The sequence below is a fragment of the Aotus nancymaae genome, unplaced genomic scaffold (genome assembly GCF_030222135.1).
Source record: "Aotus nancymaae isolate 86718 unplaced genomic scaffold, 86718_ANA_hifiasm-v0.15.2.pri h1tg000028l, whole genome shotgun sequence".
NCBI lineage: Eukaryota > Metazoa > Chordata > Mammalia > Primates > Aotidae > Aotus > Aotus nancymaae.
This window is the reverse complement of record NW_026988441.1, coordinates 27,381,580-27,395,848: the sequence shown is the minus strand read 5'-3', so window position 1 is coordinate 27,395,848 and position 14,269 is coordinate 27,381,580. Positions and strand designations below refer to the sequence as shown.

Genomic DNA, 14,269 nt, shown 5'->3' with positions numbered 1-14,269 from the left:
GTGACATGTGGGCAGAGACCTGCAAGAACCTCAGAATGAGAGCCATAGAGACAGAAAAGGGAAAGATGCTGTGAGCACAGGGCACAGCCGTGGCGAAGGCTGGGAGCGGGTCCCGAGCCTGGCATGTTGAAGGAGCAGAGGAGGTCACTGGCTTGGAATACAGTGAAGTGAGGGGAAGTAGTGGATGGTACTAGAAAGGGGTACCCCTGCCTCTTCCTTCCTCCCTCATTTTAGATGAGATCATGTGGCCAGATGGGGACGAGGCCCTTCCAGCTGACGCCCAGGACCTCATCACCAGGTTGCTCCGGCAGAGCCCACTGGACCGTCTGGGCACTGGTATGTAGCATGGAAGGGGACCCAGGTGGGTGGCTCCCTCAGGCCCTGGGACCCAGGAAACAGAGGGAGGGATAGCACCTGGGGTATACAAGAGTTCTACTTGGGAAGCTGCATGGAGGAGGGGGCTTGCAGCTGGGGTTTTGAAGGATGCATAGGAGTTCTCCAGGAACTATCACAAGACCTTGAAAGAATTGAAAGTAGCTGGGTCTGGTGCGCACACAGAGCACTGAGCCTGAATAAGTATGTGAGGCTGTGAAGTCACCAAGACCTGTGTCAAAGGCCCAGCCTGGAAGATCCCACTGTCCCAGTTTTCCCAGCCACCGGGTGAATCATTAAGGGACCTTCTAAGACTCATGCAGCCACCCATCACGTGGCCACTACGGCTGCTGTTCATGACTGAGGCTTCGCTCTGGGGGATGGTTGGGTCCAAGGTCAGGGATTGTCACCTGCTCCTTGGAGCTGTTTACAACAGGGAGAAGCCAGGAAGGAAGACCTCATAATCTGGGCTTTCTCTAGGTGGTGCCGTCCCAGACAGCAGCAGAGAGAAGGCCAGAATCTTTGGAACCTGGGCAGCCTGGGTGCTTTTTTATTTTTTATTTTTTTCTGAGATTAGATCTCACGCTGTCACCCAGGTTGGAGTGCAGCTGCACAATCTCGGCCCACTGCAACCTCCGCTTCCCAGGCTCAAGCGATCCTCCCACCTCAGCCTCCCGAGTAGGAACCACAGACATGTGCCATCATGCCTGGCTAATTTTTATATTTTTGGTTGGGCCTCCTGGGTGTCCGGCCCTGATCAGGCACGGAGCCCTGTCTGTCATCCAGAGACGGGATTTTGCCATGTTGGCCAGGCTGGTCTTGAACTCCTGACCTCAAGTGATCCACCCACCTCAGCCTCCCAAAGTGCTGGCATGGGTTTGAATCCCAGCTTGGTCTCTCCCCAGGCTCCTAAATTTCAGCGGATTTTGTTCCCATTTTCCTGTTTTGTTGTTGATGTTTTGTTTTTGAGACAAAATATTGTTCTGTTGCCCAGACTGGAGTGCAATGGTGCAATCTCGCCTCACTGCAATCTCCGCCTCCCAGATTCAAGCGATTCTCCTGCCTCAACGTCCCTAGTAGCTGGGATTACAGGCATGCGCCACTATACCCGGCTAATTTTTGTGTTTTATATTTTTAGTAGTAGAGACGGGGGTTTTGCCATGTTGGCCAGGCTGGTCTTGAACTCCTGACCTCAAGTGATCCGTTCGCCTCGGCCTCCCGAAGTGCTGGGATTACAGGCGTGAGCCACCGCGCCCGGCCCATTTTTCTGGTTCTGTGTTGTCCCCACCCTGTGTCCAGCATGAGCAGTGGGGGGTGGGGATGGGGGTGGAGGGCATCCTGTGGTGGGTGAGGTGAGGACCCACAGGGCTCAGCCGGGCATATCTGCAGGTGGCACCCACGAGGTGAAGCAGCACCCGTTTTTCCTCGGCCTGGACTGGGCAGGGCTTCTTCGACACAAAGCCGAGTTTGTGCCCCAGCTCGAAGCCGAGGATGATACCAGCTACTTTGATAGTAAGGAGGGGCCCGCAGGGGTGGGCTCTGCCATCCCTCAGTACCTGGGGGTGGAGGGCTATATGCCAGGGATTCCACCCAAGCCTGGCACCTCACTCTAGGCCTGGAGCTTCCGACTTCCTGAGCCTTCCAAGAATCTAGGGCACGTGTGTCAGCCGCCCCTCGCTAGATTTCCTGTGCGTCTGGGTTCAGGAGGCCATAGCATCCCTCAGGCTTCAGAAGGGGAAACCAAGGCACCAAGTGTAGCAGGCCCTTGTCTGGGGTTCCCTTGTCTGGGGTTCCTCCTGGGTGTGTGGCCTTGACCGGGCATGGGCCCCATCTGTCACCCAGGAGGGTAGGGCGCCTCACCCAGCTTTAACGGAGGGGTCCCCCGCAGGGGCATGCTGTAGGTGAGTTCTGAGGATGACGCTTTCTCTCCCAACTTGGGGGTCCCGCCCTTTAGTGTCCAGCACCTCCTTCAGAACTTGCTTCCTGTCAGAGGTCTTCTCTGAGCTTCTGTTTCTTCTTCTATACAATGAGGAACATCCCTTATTTTGAGATGCACAATTTTACCTAATTCTGTGTGACCCGTTTCAAGGAATCACTGAAGCTCAGAAGCAAGAATTCCCGCCTCTGGTCCCACAACTTTTTTCTTCTTTTTTCTTTTTTCTTGTAATTTCTACTTACGTGAACCTTGCCCACAACTTTTTAATGACTTGATTTTTTTTTTTTTGAGACGGAGTCTCGCTCTGTCGCCCAGGCTGGAGTGCAGTGGCGTGATCGTGGCTCACCGCAACCTCCGCCTCCCGAGTTCAAGCAATTCTCCTGCCTCAGCCTCCCAAGTAGCTGGGACTACAGACGCGTACCACTACTGCCCAGCTAATGTTTATATTTTTAGTAGAGATGGGGTTTCACCGTGTTGGCCAGGTTCACCATATTGGCCAGGCTGGTCTCAAACTCCTGACCTCAAGTGATCCACCCGCCTCAGCCTCCCAAAGTGCTGGGATCTACAGGCGTGAGCCACCACGCCCAGCCCTTCATTTTAGGGGCACAGCTGGGGTTGATTCCCAGATTCTGCTCTGCCGCCACAGCCTCCCAAGGTCCTTAAACACACCAGGCACAGTCCTACCTCAGAGTGTTTGCCCTGGCACTGACCCCACCCTGTGCTGCCCTCCCCACGTCGCCACCCTGCCCTCGAGATCAGCTCTGGGCATCGGGCATGCTGCACCTGCCCCTCTCCCACAGCACGCTCGGAACGCTACCGCCACCTGGGCTCCGAGGACGACGAGACCAACGATGAAGAATCGTCCACAGAGATCCCCCAGTTCTCCTCCTGCTCCCACCGGTTCAGCAAGGTGGGCCGGGCCCCGGGTGGAGCCGCCGCTCAGGAAACATGGCCTGATGTTGTATTGCTTGTCTGTTTGCTTTTGTATCTGTGTTTGGTTTTGTTCTGTAGAGATGGGGTCTTGCTATGCTGTCCAGGCTGGCCTCAAACTCCTGGGCTCAAGCGATCCTCCCACCTCAGCCTCCCAAAGTGCTAGGAATTATTATTATTATTATTATTTGAGACAGAGTTTTGCTGTCACCAGGCTGGAGTGCAGTGGCACGGTCTTGGCTCACTGCAACCTCCACCTCCCGGATTCAAGCGATTCTCCTGCCTCAGCCTCCCGAGTAGCTGGCATTACAGGCATGCACCACCACGCCTGGCTAATTTTTTATATTTTTAGTAGACATGAGGTTTCACCGTGTTGGCCAGGCTGGTCTCGAACTTCTGACCTCAGGTGATCCGCCCACCTCGGCTTCCCAAAGCGCTGGGATTACAGGCATCAGTAATCACTTGAACCCGGGAAGCGGAGGCTGCAGTGAGCTGAGATCGCACCACTGCACTCCAGCCTGGGTGACAGAGTGAGATTCTGTTTCAACAATAATGATAATAAAGTAAAATAAAGTGTACAAATCGGTGGCGTTCAGCACGGTCACCATGTTGTCCCACCATAGCAAGGGCTCAGCTCACTACAACCTCTGCCTCCTGGGTTTAAGCGATTCTCCTGCCTCAGCCTCCTGAGTAGCTCGGCTTAGCTACTATGCCCAGCAAATTTTTGTTTTTTTCTTTTTTCTTTCCTTCTTTCCTTCTTTCTTTTTTCTTTTTCTTCCTTTCTTTCTTTTTTTTTTTGAGACAGAGTCTCACTCTTATTGCCCAGGCTGGAGTGCAATGGTGCGATCTCGGCTCACTGCTACCTCCACCTCGTGGGTTCAAGCGATTCTCCTGCCTCAGCCTCCCAAGTAGCTGGGATTACAGGCATGCACCACCACGCCTGGCTAATTTTGGTATTTTCAGTAGAGATGGGGTTTCACCATGTGGCCCAGGCTGGTCTCAAACTCCTGACCTCAAGTGATCCGCCCGTCTCGGCCTCCCAAAGTCCTGGGATTACAGGCTTGAGCCACTGCACCTGGCCCTGGTGTTATTTTATTTTAATTTTATTTTATTTTTTGAGACGGAGTTTCGCTCTTGTTACCCAGGCTGAAGTGCAGTGGTGTGATCTTGGCTCACCACAACCTCCGCCTTTTGGGTTCAAGCAATTCTCCTGCTTCAGCCTCCCGAGTAGCTGGGACTACAGGTGTGCGCCACCGTGCCCAGCTAATTTTTGGATTTTTAGTAGAGCCGGGGTTTCACCATGTTGACCAGGATGGTCTCGATCTCTTGACCTCGTGATCCACCCGCCTCGGCCTCCCAAAGTACTGGGATTACAGGCGTGAGCCACCGCCTGGGTGTTATTTTATAACCTCACAAGTTAACTTACATTCCCTCCTTTGTTTATGATTTGATCAAAAAACGCTCCACTCTGCTTTAGGCCTGGGCCCCAGGCAGGACTTCCTAGTCAGCAGCAAAAACGCAGTTTGGTAGCATGGCTCCTCTGAGCCTCAGTTTTTCCATCTGCACAGTGGGCTAAAGTCTGTGCTCTTTTAGGGATGTGTGGAGTGAGGATTTAGGGAAGTGACTCAAACAGAAGCACCTGGCACATAGGAAGCCCTCGACTAAGCCAGCTTTCTTTTTTTTTTGAGATGGAGTCTTGCTCTGTCGCCCAGGCTGGAGTAAAATCTCGGCTCACTGCAACCTCCACCTCCTGGATTCAAGCCATTCTCCTGCCTCAGCCTCCCAAGTAGCTGGGACTACAGGCACGAGCCACCATGCCCAGCTAATTTTTGTATTTTTAGTAGAGACAGGGTTTCACCATCTTGGCCAGGCTGGTCTCGAACTCCTGACCTCAAGTGACCTGTCCACCTCAGCCTCCCAAAGTGCCGGGATTACAGGCGTGAGCCACCGCATTCTGCTTACAATTCTTTTGTCTTGCCTCCCAGGTCTACAGCAGCTCTGAGTTCCTGGCCGTCCAGCCCACTCCTACCTTTGCTGAAAGGAGCTTCAGTGAAGACCGGGAGGAAGGGTGGGAGCGAAGCGAGGTGGACTATGGCCGCCGGCTGAGTGCTGACATCCGGTAGGTGGCCTGGGGAAGTGTAGGCAGATCCAGCTTCCAAGCCTGCTGGGAGGTAGACACAAAATCTGATGCTAAGGGAGCTTCCTAGTGGCCAAGTAGAAAAGGGTCAAACATACTGACCAGCCTAATCAGGTCTCTGACAACCTTGCTGCCTTTGGCTCTGTGTTCCGCACCATGCAAACATAAAACAGCTCTGCACCATCATGCTGCTAGGCGCGCCTTTCCTTTTGTCCAGAATGTCCTTTGCTGACTAACTCCTGTTCATTTTTCAAACTGAGACACAAGAGAAACAGTCAATGTCTGCTAGAGGATGGGTGTTGGAAGTTGGCCTTTTTAAAAACATTGCTTAAGAGATTAGTTCTGGGCCAGGCACGGTGGCTCACGCCTGTAATCCCAGCACTTTGGGAGGCCAAGGCGGGTGGATCACGAGGTCAAGAGATCGAGACCATCCTGGTCAACATGGTGAAACCCCGTGTCTACTAAAAATACAAAAAATTTGCTGGGCATGGTGGCACGTGCCTGTAATCCCAGCTACTCAGGAGACTGAGGCAGGAGAATTGCCTGAACCCAGGAGGCGGAGGTTGCGGTGAGCCGAGATCACGCCATTGCACTCCAGCCTGGGTAACAAGAGCGAAACGCCGTCTCAAAAAAAAAAATGGTGAATAAGAGGTCCCCAGGTGGACAGGACAGTGCAGACAGAGGGAACTGCTCATCCCGTCTGCAGATTGCCCTGACCGCAGACTGGGAGTTAAGATGTGGCCATGGAAGGTGACTGCGTATCCTAGGTGCAGTGCCTAGCAGCGTCCTGCAGCTTCTTCCTCCCCACAGGCTGAGGTCCTGGACGTCCTCTGGATCCTCCTGTCAGTCATCTTCATCCCAGCCCGAGCGGGGTCCCAGCCCCTCTCTCCTGAATACCATCAGCCTGGACACAATGCCCAAGTTTGCCTTCTCATCAGAGGATGAAGGGGCAGGCCCAGGCCCTGCAGGCCCCAAGAGGCCCGTCTTCATTCTAGGGGAGCCTGACCCACCCCCAGCAGCCACCCCAGTGATGCCCAAACCCTCGAGCCTTTCTGGTAAGTGGGGCCCTGAGTAAGAGGGAGGGATGATGTCATGGAAGTTTCCCAGAGGAGGGGCTATTTGAGATGGGTTTTCAGGGATGAGTAGGAGTCCTTCAGAGCCAATAAAGGGTTTAAGATAAGAGAAGCCAGGTTCCTAGAGAGACCTCCAACCCCCAAGGAACCTCAGTCTAGGGTAATTCCCCCCACCCCCAGCTTCATACAGTCAGGATGGGGCCCCTAGCTCCCAAGATGGGGGAACTAAGGGTCTAAATGGGTGTGGAGGAAGGCTTCCTGGAGGAGGAGACTTGAAGACTTTTGCATAGAGAGTAATCCTGGAAGGGAGTCCAGGAAGAGGGAACTGCATGAGCAAAGGCCAGGAGGCTGGACTGTGTAAATAGGGACCAGGGAGGAAGGGCCTTCCCCTTCCCCTTAGAGGGGCCACGTGGTGAGTTTGAGGGGCGCCTGGCTGACCCTGCTGACCTCCCAGCCGACACAGCTGCCCTCAGCCATGCCCGTCTACGGAGCAACAGCATCGGCGCCAGACACTCTACGCCGAGGCCTCTGGATACCGGCCGGGGCCGCCGCCTTGGGGGCCCGAGAGAGCCAGCCCCTGAGAAGTCCAGAGCCTCCTCCGGCAGCGGCAGTGGCGGGGGCCGTGTGCCCAAGTCGGCCTCTGTCTCTGCCCTGTCCCTTATCATCACGGCAGGTAATGCTTAAGTCCCATTGTAGCCAACAAGGTGAAGGTCTTTCCTGAGGTGGGGAGGCTGGGACTGAGCCCCGGGAGACGGGAGGCGGAGCGAGACCCAGGGAGAGCTGGGGACAGTGTTCCCGGTGGAGGGCACCGCACGTGCAAAGGCCTGAGGGGCGACCATGCTTGGGACACCGGAGCAACAGCAAAGTGACCAGGGTGGTCGTCACGGTGGGAAAGAGGGGGCCCCACGGGGGACCTGCGAGGGAGTGAGTGACCCCCTCCTGGCCCCCTGCAGATGACGGCAGCGGTGGCCCCCTCATGAGCCCCCTGTCCCCACGCTCTCTGTCCTCAAACCCGTCGTCCCGCGACTCCTCGCCGAGCCGAGACCCGTCCCCCGTGTGTGGCAGCCTCCGGCCCCCCATAGTCATCCACAGCTCCGGCAAGAAGTACGGCTTCAGCCTGCGGGCCATCCGCGTCTACATGGGCGACAGTGACGTCTACACCGTGCACCACGTGGTCTGGGTGAGCGCCAAGCGGGAAGGCAGGGACCCGGGTTCTAGTCTGACCCCGCCCGGTCAAGTCCCTTCTCAGAGCTGCATTTTGGAGTATGGCAGGATTAGGGGGACAGAGCTGGTGTCACCGAGTTCATCTCAGTCCCTGTCAGTTGGCGGGGAGGAGGTCAGATGAGAGAGACAGGGATGGATGGAGGCTAACAGACCCCAAGTGACATTAACCTCCCAGCTCCGTAGGGGGGCGCACTGGGCGTGTTATCCTCCCTCCCCCAGCCCAGGGGCATCAGTCCCACTTCAGGACATGCCCTTCCTATTGGTTGCTCCCTAAACAGACAGAGAAGCCTTTCTAGAGGAGGGGGCAGAGGAGCTGGGGCTTTGATGGGTGAGTAGGAGTTCCCCAGGATCAGGGAAACTGAGGCAGCACAAGAGGCAGCAGTTTGCTGGGGTCCCACAGCAGACCCAGCCTGAGCTGGGGTCTCCAGATGTGGGGCCCAGGCCACTGACCCCACTGTTCCTGTCTGCCCCCAGAGTGTGGAGGAGGGAAGCCCCGCCCAGGAGGCGGGCCTGCGAGCCGGGGACCTCATCACCCACATCAATGGGGAGTCGGTGCTGGGGCTGGTGCACATGGACGTCGTGGAGCTGCTGCTGAAGGTGTGTTCCCCACCACCACCCACCGTCGGGGCTCCCGGCATCCCCTGGCCACAGCTCTGGGTTTCCCATGCTTCTCCCTGTCGAGACACACAACCCCACATCCACCGTCGACTCCAGGCCTTATACGCCCTCCTCCTCCTGCCCAGAATACACATCCTTCTTCAGCCCCAGTATCACCCCTCGGAGCTCCTCCTCCAGGAAGCCCTCCCTTCTCCCTGGGTACCCTCACATCTGTTCCTCCCTCTTGCCTGAGACCTGGAGATAGGAGATGGCCTCAAGAAAGGAGGAAGGGCCGGGCGCCTTGGCTCGCACCTCTCTTACCAGCACTTTGGGAGGTGGAGGCGAGAGGATCACTTGAGCTCAGGACTTTGAGACCAGCCTGGGCAACATAGTGAGACCCCATCTCTACAAAAAATTTCAAAATAAAGTTAGCTGGGCTTGGTGGCACGTGCCTGTAGTCCCAGCTACTTGGGAGGCTGAGGTGGGAGGACTGTTTGGGCCCAGGAGGTGGAGGCCATAGTAAGCCGTGATGCCGCACTGCACTCCAGCCTGGGGGACAGAGGGAGATGCTGGTTCTAAAAAAAGAATGAAGGGCCGGCTGCAGTGGCTCACACCTGTAATCCCAGCACTTTGGGAGGCTGAGGTGGGTGGATCACAAGGTCGGGAGTTCGAGACCAGCCTGGCCAACATGGTGAAACCCCATCTCTACTAAAAACACAAAACTTAGCTGGGTGTGGTGGTGAGTGCCTATCATCCCAGCTACCCTGGAGGCTGAGGCAGGAAAATCGCTTGAACCCGGGAGGCGGAGGTTGCAGTGAGCCGAGGCCGCACCACTGCACTCCAGCCTGGGTGACAGAGCGAGAAAACACTTCAAAAAAAGAAAAGAGTGAAGGCTCCCATGTGGGCAGCTGTGTGGGTGGCTCATTGAACAGACAGACTGTGGGCATGTGTCTTTGGCCTGATGACTCCTGGGCCATTAGGTGGGTGAGTGGGGGATGGGGAGATACTGGGGTGATTAATGGATGGATACCAGGTAGGTGGGTGACAGACCCCGGGGAGGGTGGAGAGTGAAGAGGGCAGGCCTCCATGGTGCTGACCTCAGGGTGGGGGGTCCCAGCAGGAGGCCTGGTGTTCCCTGCACTGTTTGGCCGGATTTGTTGGGTAGGTCACTGGTTGGGTGGATGAATGATGTCAGGGTGGGGGGTCCCAGCTGGTGCCCGGAGTGAAGGGGACATAGCAGCTGCCAGGCAAGTGCTGGACCCTGCGAGGGCACAGAGGTAACCCCTCACCATCCTCCCACAGAGCGGCAACAAGATATCCCTGCGGACCACTGCCCTAGAGAACACGTCCATCAAGGTGGGCCCCGCCCGGAAGAACGTGGCCAAGGGCCGCATGGCGCGCAGGAGCAAGCGGAGCCGGCGGCGGGAGACCCAGGACCGGTGCGCGACGGTGGCCACCAGGGAGCGGTACAGAGGGGGCGGACCGTGGGGACACGTGGTGGGGACGGGTTTCTTTTTTTTCCTTTTTTTTTTTTTTAAATGGAGTCTTGCTCTGTCGCCCAGGCTGGAGTGCAATGGCTCGATCTCAGCTCACTGCAACCTCCACCTCCTAGGTTCAAGCAACTCTTCTGCCTCAGGCCCCCGAGTAGCTGGGACTACAGGCGCCTGCCACCATACCCAGCTAATTTTTGTATTTTCAGTAGAGATGGGGTTTCACCATGTTGGCCAGGCTGATCTCAAACTCCTGACCTTAAATGATCCGCCTGCCTCAGCCTCCGAAAGAGCTGGGTTATAGGCGTGAGCCACCGCGCCGGCCAGGAGCAGGAGTTCTGAGGCTCCCGGTTCTCTTACCCCAGGCGGAAGTCGCTCTTCAAGAAGATCTCCAAGCAGACGTCCGTGCTGCACACCAGCCGCAGCTTCTCCTCCGGACTTCACCACTCGCTGTCATCCAGCGAGAGCCTCCCCGGCTCGCCCACCCACAGCCTCTCCCCCAGCCCCACCACTCCCTGCCGCAGTCCAGCCCCTGATGTCCCAGCAGGTAGGTGCACCCACCCCTGCCAGCTACCGTAGGGGCAAGGGCTGGTGGGCCCCAGGCAGGAGTGAGCAGTCTGGGGGATGGAATGATGCGTGTTAGGGAAAGTGATGACCGGAAGGAACATCTTCCGGACTCCTGGTCTAGAAGGGAATCTGGGAGTACTCGGACACTCGTGCAGGTGCCAGGGAAGGAGGTGCCCGCAGAGGAAACATCGTGAACAAATGGGTCTAGACAGGAGGGGTGGGGAAACTGAGAGGAGGCCGGGCACGGAGGCTCAGGCCTGTAATCCCAACACTTTGGGAGGCCAAGGCGGGAGGATCACTTGAGCCCAGAAGTTTGAGACCAGCCTGGGCAACACAGAGAGACCCTATCTGTACAAAATATTAAAAAATTAGGTGGGTGTGGTGGTGCACACCTGTGGTCCCAGCTACTCAGGAGGCTGAGATGGGAGGATCACTTTGAGCCCGGGAGGTCAAGGCTGCATGCAGTGAGCCATGACTGCACCACTGCACTCCAGCCTGGGCAATAGAGTGAGATCCTGTCTCAAGAAAACAAATTTTAAAAAGAGGGGAGACACAGAGATGGCTTTCTGGAGGAGGGGGCATAGGAGCTGGGGCTTTGATGGGTGAGTAGGAGTTCACCAGATCTAAGCCAAAGAATCAACCCTGAGCAGGAGGCAGAGAAGCCTGGTATGACCCAGCCATGATGGCTCACGACTGTAATCCCAGCACTTTGGGAGGCCAAAGCAGGTGGATCCCTTGGGATCTGGAGTTTGAGACCAGCCTGGCCAACGTGGTGAAACTACTAAAAATACAAAATTAGCCAGGCATAGTGGCACATGCTTGTAGTCCCAGCTACTTGGGGAGCTGAGGCAGGAGAATTGCTTGAACCTGGGAGGTGAAGGTTGCAGTGAACCGAGATCACACCACTGCACTTCAGCCTGGGGGACAGAGCAAGACTGTTTAAAAAAAAAAAGAAAAATTAGCCAGCCATGGTGGCATGCACTTGTGGTCCCAGCCACTCAGGAGGCTGAGTTGTAAGGATCGCTTGATCCCAAGGGGTTGAGGCTATGATTGAGCCAGTGCACTACAGCCTGGGCGACAGAGCAAGACCCTGTCTCACAAACAAACAAAAAAAGCCAGGCATGCTGGGTGGCCACAGGGAAGGATATGGGCTTTAGCAGTTTTCAAGAGTCTTGCAGCTCCACCTCTGGGCTGGGGACATTGCGGCCAGCAGCCCTGACCCACCCTTATCACCCACAGACACCACCGCGTCCCCACCCAGCGTCTCCCCGAGCTCCAGCAGCCCTGCCTCCCCAGCTGCTGCTGGCCACACCCGCCCCAGCTCCCTGCACGGCCTGGCTGCCAAGCTGGGGCCGCCCCGCCCCAAGACTGGCCGCCGCAAGTCCACCAGCAGCATCCCGCCCTCCCCGCTGGCCTGCCCGCCCATCTCCGCGCCCCCGCCGCGCTCGCCCTCGCCCCTGCCGGGGCACGCGCCCGCACCTGCCCGATCCCCGCGACTGCGCCGGGGCCAGTCGGCTGACAAGCTGGGCACAGGTGAGCGGCTGGATGGGGAGGGGCGGCGCAGCCGCGGGCCGGAGGCCGAGCTCGTGGTCATGCGGCGGCTGCACCTGTCCGAGCGCCGAGACTCCTTCAAGAAGCAGGAAGCCGTGCAGGAGGTTAGCTTTGATGAGCCGCAGGAGGAGGCCCCTGCGCTGCCCGCCCCGGTGCCACAGATCGCCGTGGAGGGTGAGGAGGCCGTGCCAGTAGCTCTCGGGCCCACTGGGAGAGACTGACCCCCCCGCCTGGTCTCTCCCTGGCCTCAAAGTCACACGTTTTTTTGTGCAATGTTTTTTTCCGTAAAGTCGTGCCTGGATGGAGCCTGAGCCACCAGCCTGACACCCAGAAGGCGAGAAGCCATCTCAGTCCTTGCTGGAAGGTGGAGACATCGCTTCTGTTGTGTTCTGGTGTCAGTCAGGGGGCCGGACGGGGCAGGAATGGGGGACAAGGGTGGCTTTGTAAATAGCAGCAAATCCCTGCAACTAATTTATTACTTTATTTTTTTTGAGACTGAGTCTCACTCTGTCGCCCAAGCTGGAGTGCAGTGGCACGATCTCGGCTCACTGCAACCTCCGCTTCCCAGGTTCAAGAGATTCTCCTGCCTCAGTCTCCTGAGTAGCTGAGATTATAGGCATGTGACACCACGCCCGGCTAATTTTTATGTATTTTTAGTAGAAGCGGGGTTTCACCATGTTGGCCAGGCTGCTCTCGAACTCCTGACCTCGTGATTTGCCTGCCTCGGCCGGCAAAAGTGCTGGGATTACAGGTGTGAGCCACCGCGCCTGGCCTAATTTATTACTTTTTATAAGCGATAGCGGACTGAGCCACCCCTTGAAGGCGGCTGCCGGGTCTTGACCCAGGCACCTGGGACCCTGTTGCAGGCCCTGCCCGCTGGGCTGAGAAGGAAGCACTTTGGACAAGTCATCTGTGTTTGTGTTTTCTAGTTTTTCTGTAGTTTTTAAGTGTTTTGTGTTACCTAGTCTCACTCCCCTCCCAAGACCCACCCATTTGAGGGGATGGAGCCGAGCTCACCTGTACAGGCCCAGTTTGGATACCACCTGGAGTCCGTAAACGATTCCCCTCACCCATAAAACAGTGTAATCCCAACGATGGACTGGACTCTGAAGGCCGCTTCCCACCATCCCTGCTATAGAGTCTGCCTCTGATCCTACTAGCTTCAGCCTGCAGAAGGGATGTGGGAGCTGGGGCTTTGATGGATGAATAGGTGTTCACTGGATCTGGGCAGAGGGGTCATCCGCTCCCCAGGTGGGCACTGATGCAGGAAGGTGCAGACCTCACCTAGCTCTGCCAAGGCAGCCTCCAGAAATGCTCGGCGTCCCGGGGCACCCTCTATTCCGCCAGTCCCGCGGGACTGCGTTCGGCTGCTTCCGGAAACACTCGGCGTCCCCTCCCCTTGGGCTCCGCCTCGGCCTCGCCTTGTCCAGTCTATCCTGGACAAGATGCCGTGTGTTTGAGGCCCGGCAGAGCGAGCCCTTGACCGCGATGTGTCTGAAATACCCGCTAGGGGTTCCCTCCCTGTGTCAGAGCCTCTCTGGGATGAAGTTCAAGCCAGAAAACCCAGTCGAGGCTCAAGTTTGAATTTCAGCTTCACTGTGTGGCTCTGGGAAAATGGCTTTCCCACTCTGTGCCTCAGTTTCCTTGTGTTTACAAGACTAATCCCATTGACTGTTTATTACGCACCTACTGTGTGCCAAGCGCTTTTACTCGTGGCTTCTCCCTCAGCCAGCCTTGAGAAGGCTGGAGGTGGCGTCATCACCTCCGTTTTACAAAGCAGCTGAGACCCAGGCGAGGGGCAGAGACCTGTCCCTCGATCACCCGGCAGGAGTCGTGGCAGAACAGAGCATATCAGCCAGACCCCGTTGTGGGCATTGTCATCAAGGGAGCTTGAATGGAGGGTCTGGTGTCAGATGCAGCCCACTTCAGCCCCGGATCATCCCCCATGATGCGGTGTGACCCACTGGGCACTCTGGTGAGGGAGCTTTCCAGACACCAACAGCCCACTCTGCGTCCCTTTCTGAGTCCCCTGCGCAGCACTCCCTAGTGTTGGAGGGTAGACCATGGCTGTGCATGATTCGCCCCCTCCTTCCATCCTGGAGCTGGCAGTGAATAAAAGCCCGTATTTACAAAGATGAGCTCCAACGTCTGGATTTATGAGGGACTGGGAAGGGAGGAAGGGAAGAGTCGGGAGGGGAGCGGAGTGAAATAGACCCGTGGGTCAAAGTCATTGCAAGAGGGTTTTGAGGGCTGCACGGGAGTTCGCCCTTGAGATTCTTCCTGATGCCATTGTTAGTACCGGCCTCCTGCTACCCTCTCCCTGTGAGTACTCCATCATAGTTCTGCCCTTAAAAGCTTCCTCCAGACATCTGGGACCCTGAGCTATGGGGTG

General features: G+C 56.8%; 1 protein-coding gene across 7 annotated transcripts in view; it reads left to right on the top strand.

Annotated features, from left to right (window-relative positions):
• The window catches only part of MAST3 (microtubule associated serine/threonine kinase 3), a 40,096-nt gene extending 26,081 nt beyond the window's left edge, over positions 1-14,015 (top strand). For 4 of the 7 annotated variants that reach the window (XM_064381646.1, XM_064381641.1, XM_064381640.1 and 1 more), the window contains 11 exons: positions 235-336; positions 1,762-1,884; positions 3,109-3,218; positions 5,224-5,357; positions 6,186-6,430; positions 6,903-7,121; positions 7,402-7,628; positions 8,147-8,269; positions 9,572-9,735; positions 10,125-10,306; positions 11,566-14,015. In XM_064381646.1, the coding sequence (XP_064237716.1) occupies positions 235-336; positions 1,762-1,884; positions 3,109-3,218; positions 5,224-5,357; positions 6,186-6,430; positions 6,903-7,121; positions 7,402-7,628; positions 8,147-8,269; positions 9,572-9,735; positions 10,125-10,306; positions 11,566-12,098 (2,162 nt within the window). In that variant the 3' untranslated portion in view covers positions 12,099-14,015. The remainder of the gene's footprint in view (positions 1-234; positions 337-1,761; positions 1,885-3,108; positions 3,219-5,223; positions 5,358-6,185; positions 6,431-6,902; positions 7,122-7,401; positions 7,629-8,146; positions 8,270-9,571; positions 9,736-10,124; positions 10,307-11,565) is intronic. The other 3 variants (XM_064381645.1, XM_064381644.1, XM_064381643.1) reach the window with 1 other exon arrangement.
• The last annotated feature ends 254 nt before the right edge of the window (positions 14,016-14,269 follow it).